General features: G+C 44.3%; 1 protein-coding gene across 2 annotated transcripts in view; it reads right to left on the reverse strand.

Annotated features, from left to right (window-relative positions):
* Positions 1-22631, reverse strand: part of PPP1R21 (protein phosphatase 1 regulatory subunit 21) — a 1307116-nt gene that overhangs the window by 696631 nt on the left and 587854 nt on the right. For both annotated transcript variants that reach the window (XM_069608410.1, XM_069608409.1), the window contains one exon: positions 1974-2126. In XM_069608410.1, coding sequence (XP_069464511.1) covers positions 1974-2126 — 153 coding nt within the window. The remainder of the gene's footprint in view (positions 1-1973; positions 2127-22631) is intronic.

Consider the following 22631-nt stretch of genomic DNA (forward strand, 5'->3'; position numbering starts at 1 on the left):
TAGTGGTCAGGAGGAAATTGATAGTGGAGACATGAAATTGCTCTGGCGGAAAATGAGATGGGGGAGAAGGGGAGACGAGAAGCAATTTGGAGAAAAGGAGAACAGGTGGGAAGGGGATGGTATATGGGCAAGAAGGAGAATCACCAATGCATTAACCTTATGCCAATCACCCAAAGGTGGAGTAGGGCCAGGTTACAGCTGAAGGCCCAAGAAGAACAAGCTGAAGGAGGGAGAAAGAAGTTTGTTAATTCTAGAAGGTCCAGTAACTGAAAGAGCCTGTCCCTCGATTCTCATCAAGGTGACATAAGGGATCAGGGGAGGTGACGCCAGGTTCTCCACGACGCCAGGACCACCAAGACAACATACTAACAACTGCAGACAAGAACGACTCTACAAGGTGCCAATAAAGAAGGGTGGGACAAAACCCAAGGGAGCGAGTCACGGTTTTGCCAAATGGAAGGGAGATTTGTTTCAAGGAGAGGGGCTGTGGGGGGATCCCCACTCTGCGGGCTCAGTCGAACACAATACCTGGTGTTCTGTTCTATCCAATAAAGAAAGTGAACCAATACCTTGGCTTCGAGTATGTTGATCGCTTGATGGTATGTTTCTATTTGACCAATGTTTACCTAAGGTGTTAAAAGTGTCAGCTGTAGCTTCTAAGAAAAACATCCATTCAGGTTAACCAGGTACATTTCTCTGCACAAATGGCTCAGTAAAGAGGGTGCATATGTTGATCGTGCACTAATGACTTACTCAAATGGTCTTAACATGGCGTCAGTAATTAGATGGTGGACTAGACAGTCTATGCAGAGAAACTATGCCCTTCGTTTTGCAGTATGTTATAGGGTTCAGAGTCAGATTTGGGCTGCAAGCCTAATACCTAGAGCTAGACTTTCAAAACCCGCGTAATTAGAACATGGCCCAAACAATGGCTAAACAGCCTTCAACACCACTCCATGTGTTGGTTAAAATTTAAGTCAGCAGTGATTTACCAACAGTCGTACTGATGAAAGTATTGCGAGATAAGATAATGCATTTTATTTCTGACTCAGCAAGTAAACTTGGCATTAGTCTCGAAGGCATTGCATTCTTTAAAAAAATAGATTCTGACAAACTTAAAGTATGGTTTCACAAGCACGACTGAGTTTCCATTCAGTGCAATTTGACAGTAGTCCTAGCACGAGCACTAAATGCAATACTTAGCCCCTTGGACTTATCCAGTGCAATGCTGTTATAGGATAAGAATTGCTTGTGTTTCGTTTCTTCAATTTGGAAAGTCTTTCAGCACTTTAAAGTAAACACAAGGATGATGATGGTGGACTACGTGTTCTGGTAAAACTATTCATATCTGCCGAAAGTGCAACAAGTTGTAGAGGTAACATGGTAGCAAGTTATAAATCTCTGGATGAGCCGACTAGTCAATGGCTTCAATGAGTTCAGTGTGGCACAGCTTTGTGCCAAAGGCGCTCTGGGCGGACATGTGCCATGATCATGGGTCACCCCAATGGTTAGTTCAGGTCATCCTGGAAAGGATGCCAAACACAGCCATGACCTGGGCACCGCTGGCACGAGTGAATACCTGATTTTGTATACCGCAGCATGCCAGCTGCTATGTGCATAACTCGAATAGAAATGGAAAACAAACATTCAGCGAAATGCAACTATTGCACATCTGAGAATGGGAGCATGGGCCACAAGCATCAAGAGGCTTGCTTTATGGTCAATGGAACAGGGAGTGCCTGCGTTCATTTGGAACTGGGTGAGATGCTGTTATCTGAACACACTAAATGATACCCCAGATGCGTCCAACAGCATATCCAACAATGTGTACACTGCTGAGGCTGTCGTACGAATAAGAACAAACATTATTTACTTGCATAGAAACCAGCATGTAGGGCCAGCTGTTCCATACGCAGTGGTTTTGTGGAGTAGATTATCTCAGGGGCTGCTACAGAGCTCTGTAGTCAACCAACCTTCTTTACGGTTTTCATGTAGGCCACCGCGGTTTTCTTGTTCTGCAGCATGCACTCCGCTGAGAGAGGGCTCATGAATCCACTTCCGCCTTTGGGGCCGTAGCTCAGAGAAGCCGTGAAGTAGTCCAGGTTGTTGCTGAAATACGTCGCTATCTGAACAAGACATGGAGAGAAACGTTTTAAAATAAACAAAATTAACATTTTATCCATAAATTACAGCTAGCAAAAAATATGTATTCATAATAGTGTATAAACTCATACAAATGACGATATACATTGAATAAAGGATCTTGAAAGATGCTGAGCTGCACAAATATTTTAAAATCTGTTTTCAAACCATAGTGCGTAGAAAATCCATCAATTCATAATATTAAGTATTTGGTGCAAGAATCATAAAAAAAAAACGAACAATGTTATTGTGTTATTTGCTAACGGGGAAGTGTGATAGTCTGGGAAGCGTTCACAGCTTATTGTACAACAAGCAGTCCTCCCAAGGGTGCAACAATGCGAAAGAAGGAACAAGTTACTTACCTGTAACTGTTGTTCTCCAGCATGGGTCTGGCATGGATTCACATGCTCATGAATATTCCCCGTCGTCAGGCTGGGAATCCTCGGTAAAGAAAAAAATCAGTATCAGTTTCGTTTCTGATCTGTCTTTCGTAGTAGTAACCAATCACTGATCTCTGCGTCATACTGACCACAGCCAATGACTGCCCTCTACCTAAGCCCCGCCTTTGGCAGCCATCTTCAGATTTTGACCGCACGTTCAAGTGTTGGGATCCTCGTGCTATTGCTCTCGAGCGTTAGTGCTATTTTTCACGTTTTTTCTCAAAAAAAATTCTCTTTTTTCGGTCAAAAGAGCCTCAAGCTCCACCGTTTCTTCATCCGATCAACGGGGACCCGTGTCGGATTCGTCTACGCCCCTCAAGGGTGAAGATTTCATCGAGCCGCGCTTTTGGAGGACTCCAGAAGTTTCTCAGGCCCATCTCGAACATGGCCCAGGAGAAGGGAAGCTCGACGCCCGGAAAGCTGTTCAGGGTCTGCCCTGGATGCCAGCTTCAGAATGTCTTTAAGGAGGACGAACACTCCCTTTGCCTTTACTGCCTACATGAGGACAAGACGCACGTGGAGAAGGACTGTGCGTTTTGCGGCAATATGTCGGAGTGGACCATGAAGGACCGCCATCAACGTCTCGCCAACTGGCTGGAAGGAAAGAGCCCGTCAGGCGAGAAGAAGAAGAAGAAGTCCGAGCGGTCTTCTAAGACCTTTGAGGGCGCCCCGGCGATGGGGGTCCAACAGAAGGCCAAGCACCACGAGTCTGCTGGCACCGGGAGCGCCGAACGGTCGGGCTCTACGGGCGCCAGGCAGGGCGCATCCTCCCCGGCGCCATCAACCACGAGCCAACGCTCTGGCTCGGGTAAGAGGAAGGCCGAGCACCCGGCGAAACTCCTGGAGAGACCCCGGTTGTGCCCTAAGGCCCGATCGGAGGGGGAGCGAGGTGGTGACCCTCCCCCCAAGGAGAAGGCGGTGAGCACACCTAAGGTGGTGAAAGCCTTGATCCATCCGGCCAAAGCCTCTATCGAGACAGTCGCGGCGGCCCTGGCTCAGCCTGTGGAGGCTACACCAGTGGTGGCGACCCCGGGGCCCAGAATCTCCCTGTCACCGCGGAGGGAGTCCTCTTTCATGCCCATCGACAGGACCCCCGTGAAACCTCCGACGGAGAAGAAAAAGGGGGGGCAGGAGGTCGTCGTGGACTCGGCCTCAACCTCTGAGGAGGAGCTGATCGAAGTCTTAGGCCACGGCTCTGGCGTGGAAGGAGGCCATCCTGTCGAGAGGGACCCCGACGTGGAAGACGAAAATGGCGTTGAGGATGCCGACGGGGCTCCTGATCGCCCGTCGGATCTCCCTCAACCAGTGCCGCAAGACAACTCGGCGGCCATTTTGTTGGCCATACAGTCCTTATGCTCGGAGATAAGGACGGGACTGCCGTTACCACCAACGGAGGAACCGCTCCCGACGGGGGACCCGGAGCCAGGCCCTTCTGGGAGCCCTCCCCCTAAGAGAAGGAGGATTCATCCTCCACCTCCTTTTCAGCCATCGCGCCCTGTTCAGCCCTCCTCCCCGTCCACGACACGTGGGGATGATACGGGGACTGACACGGCCACGACGGGTACAGACGACGAGGTTTACGACGAGGATCTCCCGTCGTCACCTCCCACCCGGGCTTCCCCGCCCGACAAGATTGGATCGTTTCACTCCATGATCGCCAGGGCATCCAAGCTTTTCCAGCTCTGCCCGGAAGAGAAGAAGAAGGAAGGTTTCCTTTATCAACGGTGCGAGACCAAGAGGAAGACGGTCCTCGCTGTACCTCTACTAGACGATATTTGGGCAGTGGAGCACTTGCTACTGCAGTGGGTCACACAGGGGACAGCGAAAGAAGGCTAAGGAGATGACCCAATCTGCAGATGACGCAGTGAAAAAATGATTTACGCACAACACATTTCAGACGTCCAATGCATTTTCTGACAACGTGTTTTTCAAATCTTGCTGACAATGGAGGAAATGTAAATTCCGATGTTTGACGCTAGAAAGCGCGCACGCTCTAACCAGTAAATAATTGTGAGGCACCACTCTTCTGTCAGAATATGAACCAGTGTACTCCGACAGCTAGAACCTTTCAGCAGAGCTGATTCTCTGTCTGTGCAGTGACACCAAGAGTCCTCTCCCATAGTTCCTTTATTTATTGAGCATTTGTAAGGCGCTTACTTATCAACAAATTGCGTTTCAAAACGCCCAGAGGGCAAAATGGTGGGTCGGAGGGACATGGGAACAAAGGTAAATAGAATAAACTGGTATACAGGAAAGGGGTGGTCCTACTAGGCCTTGTGAGCATTCAGAACGTGCAAGTGCAGTTGTCAAGACAAAAACTAAGCAAGACCTCTTGTTTCATGTGCGACCTGTAAGATCTATCACATATACTGCCGTCCAACACTGAAGTGTGTCCGCATACTATTAACATAATCATGATTTCTGCAACAGCGTGCATAAAAGATAAGCTGGTTGAAGGGCACTTCTAGTTTCTTGCCAGCACCCGACAAGATGGATGCTAGAATACAAGCCCTTCGTCTGATCAGCACTTAAATCATTGCATGTTAGGTTTAACAGGCACTTTCATTGTAAATAAATAAAACGGTGAATAGGGAAAATAAGCAATAGGACGATTGATTTTTTGAGACGTTTGAGCCTCCGCTTGAGAATTGCGGCAGAGGCAGTTAGGCCAGAGGAGGTGGCAGCAAGGAGCACAAGGAACCTGAGGCGGTCTTTAGGTCGGAAATCCAATACATTCTTGTTTAAAACACAGCTGCAGCGCAATAACGTTCACAGCAGCTCCGGACAGCAGTTGGTGCAGTTTGAGAGAAGACAGAAGACTCTGTGTTCCTGCAATAATTATTTAGCGTGTTCTTTAGAATCCAATAAGTAAAAGGAAAACTTTGGGACAGTGGGGTCCACTAAAAAAGATTGTTTACGAATCGGACAGACTCAAACTTCACTCTTGGCTTATGGAATACAAGTTCTATTGCGTCCAGAAAGTGATTTAGTTCTTGATGTATTTGTCTTAAACTTGATTCTCTTTGTATTACTGAAACCTGGCTTCATCATTTCAGGCATCAAAATTAAGATTCTATGAGCAGGGGCTAAAACCAGCTCTTGGGTGTCATACATCACCCTGAAAGAAGGAGCTACCACAGGGGAACCAGGGGCTACCAGAGAAGTTCCTTTAACTACTGATACTCAGAGTTGAGTGTGCCTTGGGTGTGAATGGTAACGTTCTTTTGGACAAAGAGTAACAGATTTGGATGCATTTGACAATCCATTTAGAAATTGAGAACTTAGAGAGGAAGGGTTCCCTTCTATTTCTGCATCAAGGGAAACTAAGAATTGATCTTTTTTTCTTAATGGTTCTATTTTGTTTAAGTAATACATTACTGCCCTCCTGGCGTCTAGTGTATGGAGGCTTCTCTAGGGCGTCCTGTGTTTGACTTAAAGCTCATAGAAATTGTTTTACTTGACAGGTAACAAGACTTGATTTTGTTCTCATTGATTGAGAAACCCAACTGGATTAGCAGGTTGACTGAGTGTTCAGTTGACACAGTTGAGCGGTGTCTCCTGTTATTAGCCAATCGTCTAGATAATGGTACACGGAAATGGACTGTCTGCGCAGGTGGACTGCAACCACTGTGAGCACTTTTGTGAATACCCTTGACGCTGAGCCTATGACGAAGTGAAGTACTTTGAATTGGTAGTGAATTGACACTACTTTGAACCTTAGGTATTTCCTGCGCGCTGGCAACATTGAAATATGAAGTAAGCATCTTTTATGTCCAACGTTGCCATGTAATCCCCTGTTTTTAGAAGTGGAATTACCTCCTGCAGTGTTGTCATCCTGAGTTTATGTGGTTTGACATACTTGTTTGCAGGACGCAGGTCTAATACAAGGGGCATAGTTAAATCCTTTTTGGATACAAGGAATACTTCCTTGTACCCAAAAAGGATTTAACTATGAATGTATACCTTTTTTTAAAATCTTCTTGACCTTGGCGGATGGGGGCTAAGTGTTTTTAGGAGTTTGATGTAATATCCTTTGGCTACTGTTGACAACACCCACTGCTGCTCTGATGTGACGTCATCCCGTATGTGGGCAAAAAGTGGAATGCGACCACTACTGGCGAAGCATGGGATGGGACTTGAACGAATGTGTCATTTGTTGTCGGGGGTAGAGTATCCTCTAGAGGCTGCACTTCTGCCCCAACCTTTGGCTCATCTAAAACCTCTTTGATTGGAGGTTTGAAAAGTGGTAGTTTGACCTTGAGATGTGAACCATGTGGAGGGGCTGCTCCAAACCCTGACTGTATGGACCTTGAATAACCCTGGCCCTGAAAGGAATGATGGGTATTAAACACCCCGCGTTGGACGTAAAGTTGACTGGATATTTTCCCCAACGTTTGTAAAGTTTCGTCCTCCTTTTTTGCCGTTTTGAGCGCATCATCAACTGCTTTACCAAATAGGACAGAATACTCTATTGGTATGTTAATTAGGTTGGCCTGTGTATCTGTCTTAAAGCCGGAATTTCGCAACCATAAGTGGCGTTTTTAACAAGGCATCCTCTGCTACTATTCTGCCTACAGCGTCAGCGGCATCTAGCGTGTTTTCAAAAATATCTTGAGCCACCTGTTTTCCCTCTAACTGTTTTAAGCAATTGTGACTTAAAAGGTTCTGGGACAGAATATAATTGAGTCCCATTGCGCACTATTGTAGCTTGAAAGCAATGTAGTGTTATTAGTTACTCGTGAAGAGTAGACATCTGAAGTAGCCACTCTCTTCCCTAGGGCGTAAAGTCTTTTACACCCCTTGTCAGGAGGAGTTTCAGCAATAGACAATGGGACTCTGTCGCATTTCCTTGTAGTTGTAATAACCAATGAATCAGGATTTAAATGGCCACTAATATAAAGTGGGTCTGTAGGCGCTGGTATAAAAACCTTTTCAAGTCTAGGGTTAACCGCCCTTGTAAGGGATGGTGTAGTTAAGGATGGTTGAATTTGCTTTTTTAAAGATGAAGCAATGGCATCAACAAAGTCTTTGTCTTCCGCAGTCTTGTGCTTGAATTCTAAAATGACCAGCAGCTTTTTTGAGCAGATCATTAAATAAAAGTTGGTTGTCAATTGGGAAACTGGTTCCAGGATTGTCAGTGACATCGGGAGACTGTACGATAGCAATGTTAGGGTCATCGGGGTCATCGTAGGTAGGATCACTAGGATCATCATACCATGTACCCTGGTGATCAGTGCACTGATCATCCTGAAGGGTGCCATACTGTGTGTTTCTTCAGTTACATCACTAATACTATAAGATGGTGATGTATGCATTGTGTAAATTCTTGGCGAATTAGCTGGTGGTTCCCAATTCTTCTATATATTTTTGTCTTATGGGGTAGTGTTCCATGAAATCTACAAAGAAGAAAAATGCAGCCATGGTTTTCTCAAAACGCTCTCTTATCCATGTTCTAGTTTTGGGTGTCTCTGGAAGTGGGAAAACGATAGCCTATGGGTCAACAGTGTGTTGTCTCTTTTGAAGTGTTTGAGACAATGGAGACGTGGCCTTCATTTATTCTAAGGCCCTATGTGACATTGTTTTAGTAGCACTTGAAGTTGTTGTAGGTTTTTTGAAGTTTCTTTAGAGCTTCATGTGTATTTTTTAGTTTTGTGCGTTTCCAACATATATTTCGTTGCCCGTTTTGCCGAGAGCGAACGCGAAACATATTACAAAGATTTCCGCATAGCAATTTTTTTTTTATTTTTTTTTATTGTATATGGTTTACAAAAAACCTTTACAAATAGAACAAACTTTATAATTAAAAACAAAATAGTAAAAAAAAAGATAAACATTCATTGCTTTGCATTTGCATTTGAAAAAAGAAGAAAAAGAAAATGCCCGCTAAAGAAATACGAAATTACAGATTTACATAAGTTGCAAAAGTTTGCAAATTTTACAGAAAAGGGACAGACAATAGATAATCAACCGGTTTCAGATTTGAAATTTGATTGTCTAAGATTAATCAAGTCAATATAAAGTACTAGTTACAGAGAATAACAGATAGAATAAATACAAGGTATAAAATATGAAATACATTGCTCGTATTAAAAACACTGTGCTCATATAGTAAAAAATTCATAGTTCCAAGAATAGGAGCAGAAATCAGACCAAAGGGGCATATAGGTCAAGGGCTCTGATAAAGCCCGCCACAGCCAGACCAACCTTGATGTTCGAGATTGAGAGACATTGTGACCAAATCCAATTGTCTACCCCCAGTCGCCCCATAACATTAAAAATGCCTAGATATTTGTCCCTTAAAGAGGTCAAAGCCTTGCAGTCAAGAATGAGATGCCGAGAAGTTTCAGTGACCCCCAAAAGTTTGCAGAAACGACAGGTGGGATCCAAATCAGAAAACTTCTTCCTTTTGCGTAGGACTTCCCGAGTGGGAAGAAGGTTCCATCTGAGTTTTATAAGAAGAGAGCGGTAGTGTCTATTAGGAAATTGGATCAAAATAAAGGACATCTCACCTCTCTTCTTATGATCAAATTGAAGATCACTCAGTGAGGAATAACCATGAAGTTTTTCGATAGTGTTGCTCCAATCATGGCTGAACAGAGACTCCTTTACCTTGTTAGGGTTTGTAAGTAATGTATCCCTGTCGGAGGATATGTCCATCAGGGTCTTATCGCAGAGAGTGGAGAAAAGATGGAGATATATGTTGTGGCCCGAGTGTGTCTGGGAAAAAATCATGTGGCCCACATCAACATATAAAGTATCAGGTCTAGGGGAAAGCAAGGCTGAGAACAATGAGAGAACCCTCCAAAGAATCCTAGCTCGTAGAGAAACCAGACCCAACTCATATCTAATGGCAACAGTAGGAATTGAATTGGGCAGTTTTAAAACTTTCCTCCAGTAAATACCTTCAAGAGAGTCCCAGAAGGGCAGAAGTGTAAAATAATGGAGTTCCATACCATACAATAACTTTGGAGTCACCTTACCCTTGAAAAAGTCTACCACGGGTTTGAGGGAAAACATACAATATTTATTCTCCAAAGTACGTGATTGGGAGATGAGAGGGAGCAGTTTCTGTCTAAGAAATCGTCTCAGTTCTATCACCGATGGTTGGGCCAAGATCAAAAAGCCCAAATAGACGATTTTGTTAACTCGAGAAATGTTTGTTCCCCCCATTTTCCATACTTTGTTGTTTCGGGTTCTCCCCTTTGAGAATTCCATGATACGTGTTTTACCAGGATTGATCTTCAGCCCATTTAGCAGTGCGTACTGTTCAAATTTACACAGGAGCCTCTGCAGGCCCACTTTGGTCTGGTCGAACAAGAGAAAGTCATCGGCATATGCCAACCATGAGAATCTCAGGTCCCCAAGTTTAGCACTCACCATGCCTGCATTTTTCAGGAAGTTATCCACATCAGCCAAATAGAGGATAAATAGACAGGGAGCTAACGAGCAACCCTGTCTCACCCCGATACGCGTCCTAATCCTCCTAGAGAGAGTACCAGCCAAATCGAGCCTGATGTGTATCCCCGAGTTTTCATAGAGGGCCATAATGAGAGAAAGGAGGCCCGCCGGGATGCCCCATTTAGTTAATTTTTCCCATAATCTGGATCTAATGACCAGATCAAATGCATTGGATAAATCAATAGAGGCGACATACAAAGGACCATCAGATTTTCCCCAAGAAGAGGCCTGAAGGGCAGTTATAATAAGACCATTGAGATTGGTAGAGTGGCCGGCCCTGAAGCCAGTTTGGTATTTGGGGAGAATATGATTGTCCCTAATCCATATGTTAAGATGGGAGAGGAGCAGAGAAGCAAAAAGCTTACAGTCCGCGTCTATAAGAGAGATCGGTCTATAATTCTTTACCTCAGAGCGTAAGCCTCTCTTAAAGATTGGGACAATATGGGCCGTATGCCAACTCATAGGGACCTTCCCGGAATTTACTACGTCCTGAAAAAGCAGGAAGAGTAGATTGGCCCAAATCTCGGGCTCGGCTTTGAATGTATTGTTCGTAAGGCCATTTGGGCCTGGCGCCCTAGATTTCTTAGCCTTAGAAATAAGACAGAACACTGTCTCCAGATCAAAAACTGGTTTCCATGCGTCTTTCGATGGGTAAATCATCAATGCATCCGAAGCCAAGTCTTCCTCCCCAATATCAAAAAGTTTAGAGTAATAGTCAAACCATTTGGCCTCTGGGATTGCATTAAGCTGATCAGCCATCAATGTGTTATCAAGGCTGGAAACCGAAGCCCAGAAAGCCCTCACATCTCGTTTTATTAGTACTGCAAGCATATACTGTGCGTCATTTTGAATCATAGTAATTTTTCTATGCTTACAGTAGTTTTTGTATTTTTGACGAATGGTTTTAATTTTTGTTGTTTTATCTGCCCAATCCAAATCTAGGGCTTGAACATCCCTAATAAGTTTCTTAGTAAGGGCCTTAACATTGGCCAATTGTTGGTCGAAACTATGGTTGTGAAATTTTTTGAAGACTCCTTTCCTTAGCTGGCCATAAATACTACTCTGTAAGACATTGAGAAAACTATCAAAAGAAGAGGTGTTAAAGACTGCTATTTTCCAGCAGAGTGAGGTGTGGTTAAGGGAAGAGATCAGTTTGTTATTAAGAACACTGATGTTAAAAGGAGACCACCTTATCCCTGTCCCTTGACTAACAGTATAAAGCTGAGTGGGTCCACCCTCCGGCAGAAGCTTGGTGAAAAAGGGGCAAAGAAATTGAACCCGGAGAATAACATGGTCGCTCCATGAGTTGAAGGACACCTCGACATTAGAAGAAAATGGAATCAGGGAATGGTCGACAAAGACGTAGTCTAAGGTGGAAGATGAGGACGATCTACGCCAAGTTGGGCAGGAAGGATTAGTAGCATCATAATGGCTGTTAAGACAAGTTAGGCCAATTGAATCCAAAGCCAGATTCCAAGATCGGCCCCATGTAAGTTTTAGTCCTGTACGTGGATCGTCTTCCATAACCAAGCCCAGGTCATCATAATTGGATTCCAGACAGAGAGTACAGTCTGAATTTAGATCGCCCGCCAGAATGAGTTTGCCCATGGGGTGCAGATATCTCCAGGCAAGGATAGTATCAGTTAACTTCTCCAGAAACAATTCGAGAGAAGAGATTCCCATATGCCAGTAAACATTGACCAAGAGAAAGTAACAATTAGAATCCGGAAAAAACACCTCTAAGGCCATAAAGCCAAAAGGTGTATCCGAAAGCTCCTTAGCAACAGAGCCGAAGGAGGTTCTTACCCCTATAATGAGTCCCCCCAATGCGCGGCCTCCCAGGCTAGGTTTGGCACATTGAGAGAAAATATCGAATCCATCAAGAACTGGAGTTGAAAGTAGCCAAGTTTCTTGGAGAAAAAAACAATGCGAAGCCTTAATCACGGCAACCGTTTCTAGGTTCGTGAGCAAATGGGAATTACCTCTAGAGTTCCAAGAAAAGAAACTGAAGCTATTTAGAGGGCGGGCCTTCGAAGAGGATTCTGATTTAGCGGGAATTAAATCATTTCCATAAGCCTGCGGTGACATGTGCCCAGCTCGCGGAGTCTCCATTAGATTTGGGCAAAAAATGCCTCCGTTGGGGTGGGGGAGTTCTTTCTGGATGGTAGACCATTGTAAGATTACCTCTATATTCAGCCCCCTCTCCTTTATTTTTGGCAAATTGAGAAGAGTCCACTATTTTTGCTTCAAATCCTAGTTGCTTCAACCCTTCCATATGCCCCATGATCAAGTTTAAAACTACCTTCGATCTAAGAATAATATTACTAACATCTACCCGATCATGGAAAGGGAATAAAATGCAATCTATGTCATAGCTAGAGATAAGCGAAAGCGAAGGAAGTTGGTGAAAGATTTTAAGTATGTTACCACGATTTAAACAGATTGGCATATCTTCGCCCCAAAGACTGGAAAGCTGTATAACATCACCAGAAACTTTTGTTGTTGCAGAGACAGGTAAGGACTCAGTAATTTTTTTGGTAAAGTGACCAAGGGGGTCAGCCGCCAGATCACAACCCCTTGCCCCTCTTAGTATAGTCCTATTATGGTTGACATTTGGCCCCAGTGGAAATCTTTCCCAAGATTTGGAAACGTTCTTATTATGGGCAAAGTCAAACCCAGAGGGGACCGCTTCTCGAGCCGCAGACATGCGCATATTTGAGATGCTAAGAGAAGCATGGTTAAAAGGGGGGAGAGTCGATAAGACATTGTCTGATCGATCTGTCATATCTCCATCCCTCTTAATGCAGTCCATATTAACAGGGGGCTCCTCAGGAGCAGACAAGAATGCCGGGTCAGAAGGAGAGAGCCGAGTAGTAGGAACCTCGTCCTGTGACAAGCTTACGTTGGAATTAGACACTGTCACCTTGCTGATCTTGGGAACAAGCAGTGACTGAAATAAATGTTTAACCATATCAATGTTAACCATATTAACAGTCGGCGTAGTTAGAGAAGTGTCCGGATGATTCAGGCTTTTTCCAGAAATAGACTCCAGAGAAGTAGAAGGGAGAATTGCTTCTGGGGCAGAGTCCATAGCCTCCGCTGCAACAATATCAGTTGGCAGTGCTACAGGGTTGGTACTAGTGGATGCTGGTACGGTAAGAGGTGTTATCCGAATGCTAGAAACTGCAATTTCACCAGTACCAACAGTCCTTGGCCCCGCATCTATAGAAGCAGAGGTATTAATCAGCATACCCACCGCATCCGTTAAAACAGATGCAGGTGGAAAAATAGGTGGAGCATTGGTGGTATCTGGAGTGGTCACATGGATGGAAGAGGGGATTGGTTCAACAGAGTTATCAGTCCCCTGTGGAACTGCAACAGTGGTTGAAGGGACTAAAGAGTTTGCCATAAAGAGGTTTTTGAAAAATTGATTAGTATACGAAGTAATCTTTTTGACATTCTTCTGATTTTTTGTTTTCTTCATTTGTTGGCTCATTTTCCTTTTCTTTCCTAGACAGGGGAGGACTTTTGGACAGGAATTTTCCTCTGGGGGCTCAGAGGAAATTGCTGCGATTTCTGGAGTTAGGATAATCATGTTTTCTCCTAAGGATGCGATATGGTCACCTTTAGAACGGACGGCCGACTCTGCAGTCCCACCTGCACATGAACGATCTTGTATAGAGGGTTTGAGGGATACCCTTGGCAGATCCTCCTGTACTTTGTCCTCTCCTCTTTCCGTAGAGAATACAGTCGGGACACTGGGAAGTATATCTGTAGGGTCGTCAGCCTCTCGCAAACCATCAAAGGCAGCTCGGGGAGTCATAGAGGAAGAGCCCCGGGAATCAAGATCTAGTGGTTGGAGAACCGGAAGACCCGGGGCCGCATTGGGGACCACCCCTAAAGTAGTTGCCGTGGTCCCCGTAGGCCCCTGATGAAAATCGTGTATAGGGGCCAAAGGTGGATTGAAGGAGGTAGGGTCAAGGCCTTGAGTGTTCAAAAATTGTTTTTCTTCTTTTATAATTTTTACTAAATCTTCAAATCTATCTAGGCCCTCCAGCCTAGAATATATTTCAGAAAGTATACGTGAATGGGATGTAACCTCTAACCAGATGTTATCATAGAGACTCACAAAGGAACTCAGAACCATATTCAACGCAGAGATAGTTGGGTGGGAGAGTTTAATTCTATCATCAACATCTTTAAGGGTATGGTGTAGAATAGACTCACTGGGCGGATCAGTTTTGAAGTCCGGAAGAAGACCTCTTTCTTTTAACCAGTTTTGTTTTTCAGTATACTCGTCAATAAAGTTAGTGAGATCTGAAGGGGAACCTGCCCATGATTCATCACAAATTTGTTGTGTTACATTATTTGTTTTGTTAAGATGGGAGTCCAAGTGGCTATCAGCAATTGCCTTATCTGCACATTCTATGATACTGATATCGTCAATATCCTGGACTGAGAGATCTTCAATATCCAGTTTCTTAGCTACGTTAATTAAGTTAGTGTGGGCCGGGGTATGTACTGGAGGAAGAGGGTGAGGAGATTTAGCCAGAGTGCTAGAAACAGATTTCTTACCAAAAAAATGTGTGATGTTTTTCCCCTGGATTGGATTACCCTGGGTACCTAGATTAATTTTTATTTTTGATATTGAGTTACGGGGCTTGTTGAGAGGGGTTTTGAACGGCAAAGAGATCCCATTAGGGGAGAAGGGAGTTCCCACCACACTAGTAGAAAGGTTAACGTGAGAAGAAGATGTGTGCTTAATATCACTGAGTAATGCTTTGGATCCTAAAGAGGGTTGAGTGTGAGAGATAACAACGCTCCCACTGTCCTTCTTCTCTAATAGTTGTGATACAGTAACTTCTGATTCATCCACCATGACTGGGGGTATGGGCATACTAGGATTCAGTGAGGCAATCATTGGAAGAGGGATATTAGGCAAAGGGTTGTTGTCATATGCCATGTTACTTTTTGTCTTTGAGAAACTGACCCCGACCAAAAGATTGGAGGCAAGAGTAGCAGCTAGACGTTCTTCCTGAGTATCTATAGAAATGTCATGTATTCCATTGAAAATACAGTTATTATGAGCTGTATTACGTAAAGTGATACCCATAGCATTGCAAACCTCAGACCTCTCTCTCAAATGAATTTGGGCCTGTGCTATGTCCCTTAAAAGGAGAGGGTTATAATGGGCCTGAAGTGGAGCATCATCAGAACTCCCCATGGCAATAAAAATGGGGGTTTCTGGCACAATAACTGTAGATGGCATGGAGGGCATACTGACAATGGGTGAAGGGGACAAAGGAGGTGAGACCTCCATAGCAGTCTGACTTCTAAGTCCCTTACGTGTCATTCAGATAAAACCTCAGCCTGACAGTAGGCAGAATGAGAAAGAAAATAAGAGTTATGCCAGAGAAGGTACCCAGAAATACACTGGAAATAAGCCTAGTTGTCAGGGGAAGTTAGACATAGAGACACACAGCAAAAAATACTAGGCAGTTTTTAAATTTTAAAAATGCAAGTGTTAGAGTATGGCACAAATAGCGAAAATCAAACTCTGAAAGACCAGTACATTGTCTAAAAACCCTATGAAGTATATATGTAACCTAGCATTAAGAGCGAATTAAAATAAAAAGCAATGTTACACACTCAATTAAATAAAAGTTTTAGTAAATGAGTTGTGTCAGCGTAATAGTCATTTTCTGGGAAGGGAACGCCCGACGGCTTGTGGAGCTGCCAGAGTCCGACTCTCCACCCCAAACCCTCGTAGTAAGAATACAACTTCAATTGGGTTGGCTTGGGAAGGCCCAGAACAGTGTACTCACAGATCACAGCCAAACAGCAAAACAGTATCTCCAGCCCTTACAGTCTCCAGGGCTTAACGCCGCAAGGGCGGCTGTGCCGGCAACTTGTGCAGGCTGGCAGTCACGTGCTGTGTCACGTGTTCAGGAAGGGGTCCGCCCCCTCCAGGAAGCAGAATGGGCTGCAAGAGCTCTGCTCGCAGTGCAGCTGTGAGGGATGGACCTTGCAAGCACGAGCGTTCGTAGGAGAAATGAAACGCTCCTTCCAATCAGCAGAAAATACGCCGCAAGGGCGGCTGTGCCGGCAACTTGTGCAGGCTGGCAGTCACGTGCTGTGTCACGTGTTCAGGAAGGGGTCCGCCCCCTCCAGGAAGCAGAATGGGCTGCAAGAGCTCTGCTCGCAGTGCAGCTGTGAGGGATGGACCTTGCAAGCACGAGCGTTCGTAGGAGAAATGAAACGCTCCTTCCAATCAGCAGAAAATAGCAATGCTCAGTGTCCGTTTTTCTTTAGTGCCATATGCTGCACGCAAAGGCGTAGAGCCAGGAGACGCCAAAGTGATTTATTTTGCTGTGTGGCCCTTTTCTATGGAGCCGTCAAACAACGGCTAGGGGTTGTGTGCTTATGGTGGTGTTTGTGACCACCATGGTGAGGGCACTTGTGTGTGCCTTCGTTGCTAGTTGTTGTCGCTACAGCAGAACGTGTGGCATGCCCTTCGGGGTTGGGGACCGGCGCGCAGGAATCTTCTGACTCATTTTCAATGTCTTTGGCCTCCGAAAGGGAGATGTAGCTGCCTCTGTCTTCTTCTCCCGACTCATAAGTGCCGGTGGGCGAACTGGACGCGGCCTGTATGGGGTAGGCCGCCCACCATTTAGTGCTTCTCTCTTTGTGCATTTTTGTTTGAAAGAGCTTGCACGTTGCACATCGCTTTTCTAAATGGCGACATGGAAGACATTGGTTACACACGTTTTTCCACAGGAATTTTCTATTGCATGAAGGGCAGAATTTAAATGGTGTTCTTTCCATCTTTAGGTGAAAGGCAGCTAGACAATAATAGAGAAAGGGAAAGAAGAGAAGAGACATTCTCTAAGAGAATTATAGTAATGATAATCCCCCACTCTCTGTACTGTAAGGCAAGGCCTGGTTGTAGGCCAAAGCACGTGGTGAGATGTTGAAGATGCTGTCGAAAGTCTTCAGTAGCCGGCTGCTGATGAGGTGCACCTGTTGAGACGGGTGTCGAATATATACATTTTGAATAATAATAAACAATATCAAAAAGTAGCGAATAGCTACGGACTCTGCATAAGACTGCCCGACCACGGTGGTGGAAAAAAACAATTTGAGGACTTCGACACGGGAAGGACCATGGGTACAGTACAGGTCACACTAGGGATATTATTACAAACACGCCCAGTTCACATCCCTTTTTGAACTTTGAAAACAAGTCATGCAATACTCTGCACCTACTACTATATATCGGCCTATGCAAAGCAGGTGATTCTAAGCAGATCCACAAACCTCCAAAATATATATACATATATGGCATTATGGGTATGGACACTAATGACCGACTTACATATATCAAGAGACCAGAAACTATATTCACTGGGAGCTATTGGAAAATCAATGTCACTGAAAAATATCCCCAGTGACCTAGCAGACGGTATACAAAAAGGACATATTTATCCCCCATATTATTCAACACCCTACAAAAGGGGAAGAAAATTAAACTCCATATAATAAGTTTAGCACAAGCCACTGAGGTAGTACATTCTAAATTTTCAATTGAAACAGAATGTATTTCTTGGAATACTCCAGGAATAGCATCAAAGGTAAATCTTATGGACTGGTGGTTGTTTGTCAAAGAGTAAGATATTCTTTTCATACAAGAAACTTGGGCCATGTATTGTTTAAGTCTTGACGGTTTAATTTTTAATCACATAACAGCTTCTTCAAATGCAAGAAGCTGAAACGCTGGTGGTCTGGCCACATTTTCCTCAACTACACTTATTTATAGATGTGAGCTGGGTTCAGAGGAGAGAGTTTATCGCTTATTGTAACCTTTCCTGAACAATACTTGGTTAACTTGGTTAACCTTTATAATGCAACGGCCACATCCAGCACAAATAGCCCTCTGTCTAATCTAGTAAGCTTTCGAAATCCTAACTAAGAACGAAAAGGAAGCTTCTCCAACTATTATACTTGGAGGAGATTTTAATATTAAATTGGGTCCCTGAAGAATGGTTAGAAGATCAAGAAGAGTGGCCGTGGAGGATATCTCATGCCGAGTTGGTGGATTCATGTACCTGTGTAAAAGGGTGTTTATTTAAAATCCTATTCAAAGACCACCTGAGGTTGGTCAATGAGCAATCCAGGTCAGACACTCCAGGGGGGAAAACATTCAGAGAGACTACAGCGAGATCAAGGATTGATCATTACATTATTATGGTACAACATAGCATGAGGAACAGATGTTTATCTCCAGACTGAAAGCAATCACCATCTCCTAGAGCATGTATTGATATTGGAAAATACCAGGGAGATCAGCAGAAATGAATATTCGGAGTGGGAGCTAAACAGGACAAGGGTTCGGTGGCAAGATGTCAATTGGGTAGAAATGGGGCCCACTGCTATTGGGCGAGGTGGCTACTGACATACTTGCCTATCCTGAGAAGGTCCTAAACCCACCCAACCTTTCACCCAAATATTTATAAAAGAGGTGAAGACAACAAATGTATAGAGACAAGAAAATCCCCATGGCAGCAATTTAAAGCAAAGAAGATGGATAATTAAGTAAATTTGGAAAAAAGAAGGGAATATATATGAAGGAATGTAATAATAGGAAAGAAGACCTGGCTGCAGAAACATGGGAGGGCTGTGTCTGCACCTGCAAAAGGTAATAACTCAAGGGGGCTTTGGTGACTTAATGCTAAGGGTATCAACCCGAGGGCTAATCAAGATATTGAGACAAATATCCTTGACCAAGTGTGGATAGACTGTTTCAAGGAAATATGTTCAAGAGGAGAGACAATAGAGGATTTGATCCCAATCACAGAAATGTACTTGGTGTATATATTGGGCATTTAGACTGTCGGACATTAAGATGGTAATCGCAATACAAAAGTGCAATAAAAGCAGAGAACCAGATGAAATACCTACTTAGCACTATAGATTTAAAATTAAATTGTGGGATGGTCTTCTTTTAAATGTTTCTAATGCAATTTTTAAGACAAATCCTTTGCCAAAAGTGGGCACTAATAATTCCCATCTACAAACGGCGGCCACAGGTTCCCTGAAAACATCTTGCTGCTTGATGGATGGGTGACTACTATATGTTAGTACCAGGCCAGGGGGGTGTGGTGGTTTCCCAGCCAATGGGTAGGCTCAGGACGCAGGGGTTACCAGATGGTAATCCTGCCACCCTGAGCCTCATAAGGGCTGGTGGCCGCCATCTCCCACTCGCTAAGGAATCAGGTAAGTGCTTCTAATCCCTCCTCCCGACTGCGCCCTTCCTCCCATTTCCCTTCCTTCCCACCACTCCGTCCCTCCCCCACACTTTCCTGCTTTTCAGGAGCAGACGCTATAAACATTTCTGTCCCCAGCGCGTCTGCTCCCGATATGCGACAGGCCGGTATGGAAGGGAAGAAGGGACTCCACATAGTCCCGTCTCTCCTTTCCATGGCTGGTGCAATTTCTTTGTTTTTTCCTTTTTTTTTTTTAATGGCCGGCATGGACAAGTAGTACCTTCTCCCTTTCCATGGTGGCCATTTTGTTTGTTTACTTGTTTATTGTTTTAATGGGTGCCATGGAAAGGTTCCCCTGCAGCCATTTTTAAAAAAAACATTTTTATTTTTTGGTTTGTTTCGCAACAGAAAAAAATGCTTTTAGCACCCCAGTCTTACGGGCTGGGGTACTAATAGCAAAAAGCCCCTCGCAGGGGGGGGGCATTACTACATCAGGTAATGACCCCGGGCCTTTGTCAAGGTCTTTGATTAAGGGTATTCAAATGAAAAGACTGCAAGCATTTGCCGATTTAGCAATACATTTCTCCCAGAAAGTTATATCTCACATTTCGAAACAGACAAGCTCCATGATACTGGCTGTGTATGGTGTATGGATACTCGCTTATCATGTAATGATACAACCAGTGGACAGGTTATTAAGAATATATAAGGCAACAGTAGCAGCACTTTATAGTGCTGACATTTAGGGAATTGATAGTTGAGCACAACTTCAGGTAACTCAGAACAACATCTGTCATAAATGACTTGCCCTTTCATCAGGAGCACCAGTATATGACATTTGATTGGGGTTGAAAGCCTGAGATCCAAATGTTCGAGGGAGAAAAGATTTTCCGAAATAACCTTTGGTCTTTGATCCCTTGAACATTTTCAACTTAGCCCCTGCCCCCACTCGCACCCCCATCACACCCCCACCCACACCCCTACATACCTTGCGCTGACTCGCAGTGTAACTGCAATGCCTGTTCCCATTCACTTCCGTGATCGGGAACCGGCGCTGCAGGGCCGTTCCTCCCCCGCCGCGGGATGGCTGCGGGGGCCAATCCCGCTCCTAGTATAGAGAGCAAGGGTGCAGGGGACACCACTGCAGCCCCCAGCACCAAATGTGTGATCTGGTTGAACTTTTCGGGCGTTCAGAATTTTTCCAAATGGCGAAATTCAGCCAAATCATGCATTCAGTAATTTTCTTTCAGTCATTTTGAACGATTCCATGAAATGCACTACAAACAACTAATAGGAACTATGTAAGAAGAACTTGCTATTGCTAGCCACCTGGGCTAATACCCAGGGATCCCCAAGTAGCGATAATGTAAGTCACGAGATTACCTGCGAAGGGATCTCTCAAAATTCCTTGCATAGTAGGTTTTAGAAAAATACCTAGCAACCACAAATGCTTGAAGTTGGCTTGATACCCCATAAACAAGTACTTAACAGGCATGAGCAGTGGCTAGAAACATTGAAGGTTTTTGATCTTGCTAACCTGTTTCTCAGCAACCTCATTTAAACTGGTGTCTCAGTACTCAACAACATTTCTTCATTATATGTTAAAAGGTTTAACCTCTAACTTATTAATACAGTACTGGAAAGAAGGAAAGGGTATGATCATTCAAAATACTGTTAATTTCTGTCTGGAAAAGAGTAAAACCCTAAACCAGCTAATGTTCTTCAATGAAATCTATAAAATAATAAGAGCAAGAACAATCATTCCACTTTTAAAAAATTGAGATTTTACGAAAGCAACACCAGCTTTTATTATTTCCACTTTTAGCGGGGGGCATGCCTACAACATGGGCCTTACATCATTGTCTTGTTGTGGCTCTAACTATTGGGAAAATAAATAACTTAGTCCTATGGAACATATTTGTACTTTTTGAATTGTATTATATATATTGCTTTGTATAATTGGTTTACTTTTGTAGAAATTAAGAATGTATAAGTCTATTTGATGATATTGTTTTTGACGGTTCCATGTGTTAATATCCCCGCAAAAATATCACCATACAAATATATCGCCATATTGTTGCAGCGATATTAAGGCATGGAACCTGCGGGGGACACCCCCGCCACCCCTATATTATTTTAAAGGGAGCGGGGGACACCCCCGCAACCCCTGCTCCCAATAACCCCAAAAATTATCCCCATTAAAAATATTGCCTATGGCGGTTCCCGACGACCATATATACACGGCGATATTTTTGGTGGGGATATTATTACCCGATACCTTTTTGACTACTTGTAATAGCATTATGAATGTCTATTACATCTGAAATAAACCGATAAACTGAAAGGGAAAATGCATGAAATGAACCAAATCGTAATGGTGATACACATTATTTGACGATACAGAGCATTTACTACACCTGTAACCCTTTATTTACCTCTAGTACCCTATCACTGATACTTCCCTGAAGCGGTAGGCAGACAAGCGCTCATAAACTGTTGGCTGCTCCACAAGAGCAGATGCAGGCTGAAGGCTTGGAGTCGCTTAAAGGGCCGCGTTGTGGTGTTTCCCTCTGTCAGAGCATAAATGTGAGGGTCGAAGTACATAACACGCTTTTCGTGAGGTAACTGGCGCTACAAAACCACAATGCCTGAACAAGAAACCAGAAGCCAGAGAAGCAAAAACTTTGAGTGGTGCTTCAGGTTAGTTTACAACCCTGTGTTAAGATTGGAGACAGAAACAGAGTTTTTCTTTTCTGTACTGGTACATTGATTTCAGAGTAGTGTGGCAAGATCAGCATTCTTACCTTGTCCCCTCTCACCCTGGGGTGGGAGGCATACCAGGTAGTAACCCAGTGCCATCCAACCCAATAGGGGGTGATGGCAGTTGAGAGGACCCCTGTCCCCCTCCACCCCAGTACCAGTTTATGCATGAGGAGTATCCATTTGTCTCACGCCATGTCTCCTTTTCAATATGCTCACTAGGTTTTCTAGCTCAGTTTTAGGTCCAGCAACAATAACCCATCAGAAGGGGAGAGTCACCGGAGAGGTTGCAGCCCACCAGCACCCTATGCCAACAGTGCCGCAATAGCAGTCACCAAAGCAGCATCCAGAGAGAGCAGCAAGAACGCTGCAGAGCTCACACAGAGTGAACCGGACACTGCTTCCCAGCACTCGCGTGCGCTCCAGCGAGAACACCCACAAAAACCTAGACAAAAAGGGACATAAAAGGCAGACACTGATGCTCTTGGGAAAGGATACGCCAAGGCTCCCAAACACGAACCTGGATAATTTACAGCCTTGTTTGCCATAATGGCAACAAGGCGGGCCC

This window comes from Ambystoma mexicanum, chromosome 4q (assembly GCF_040938575.1).
Source record: "Ambystoma mexicanum isolate Mex_15411 chromosome 4q, UKY_AmexF1_1, whole genome shotgun sequence".
In the NCBI taxonomy this organism is placed as follows: domain Eukaryota; kingdom Metazoa; phylum Chordata; class Amphibia; order Caudata; family Ambystomatidae; genus Ambystoma; species Ambystoma mexicanum.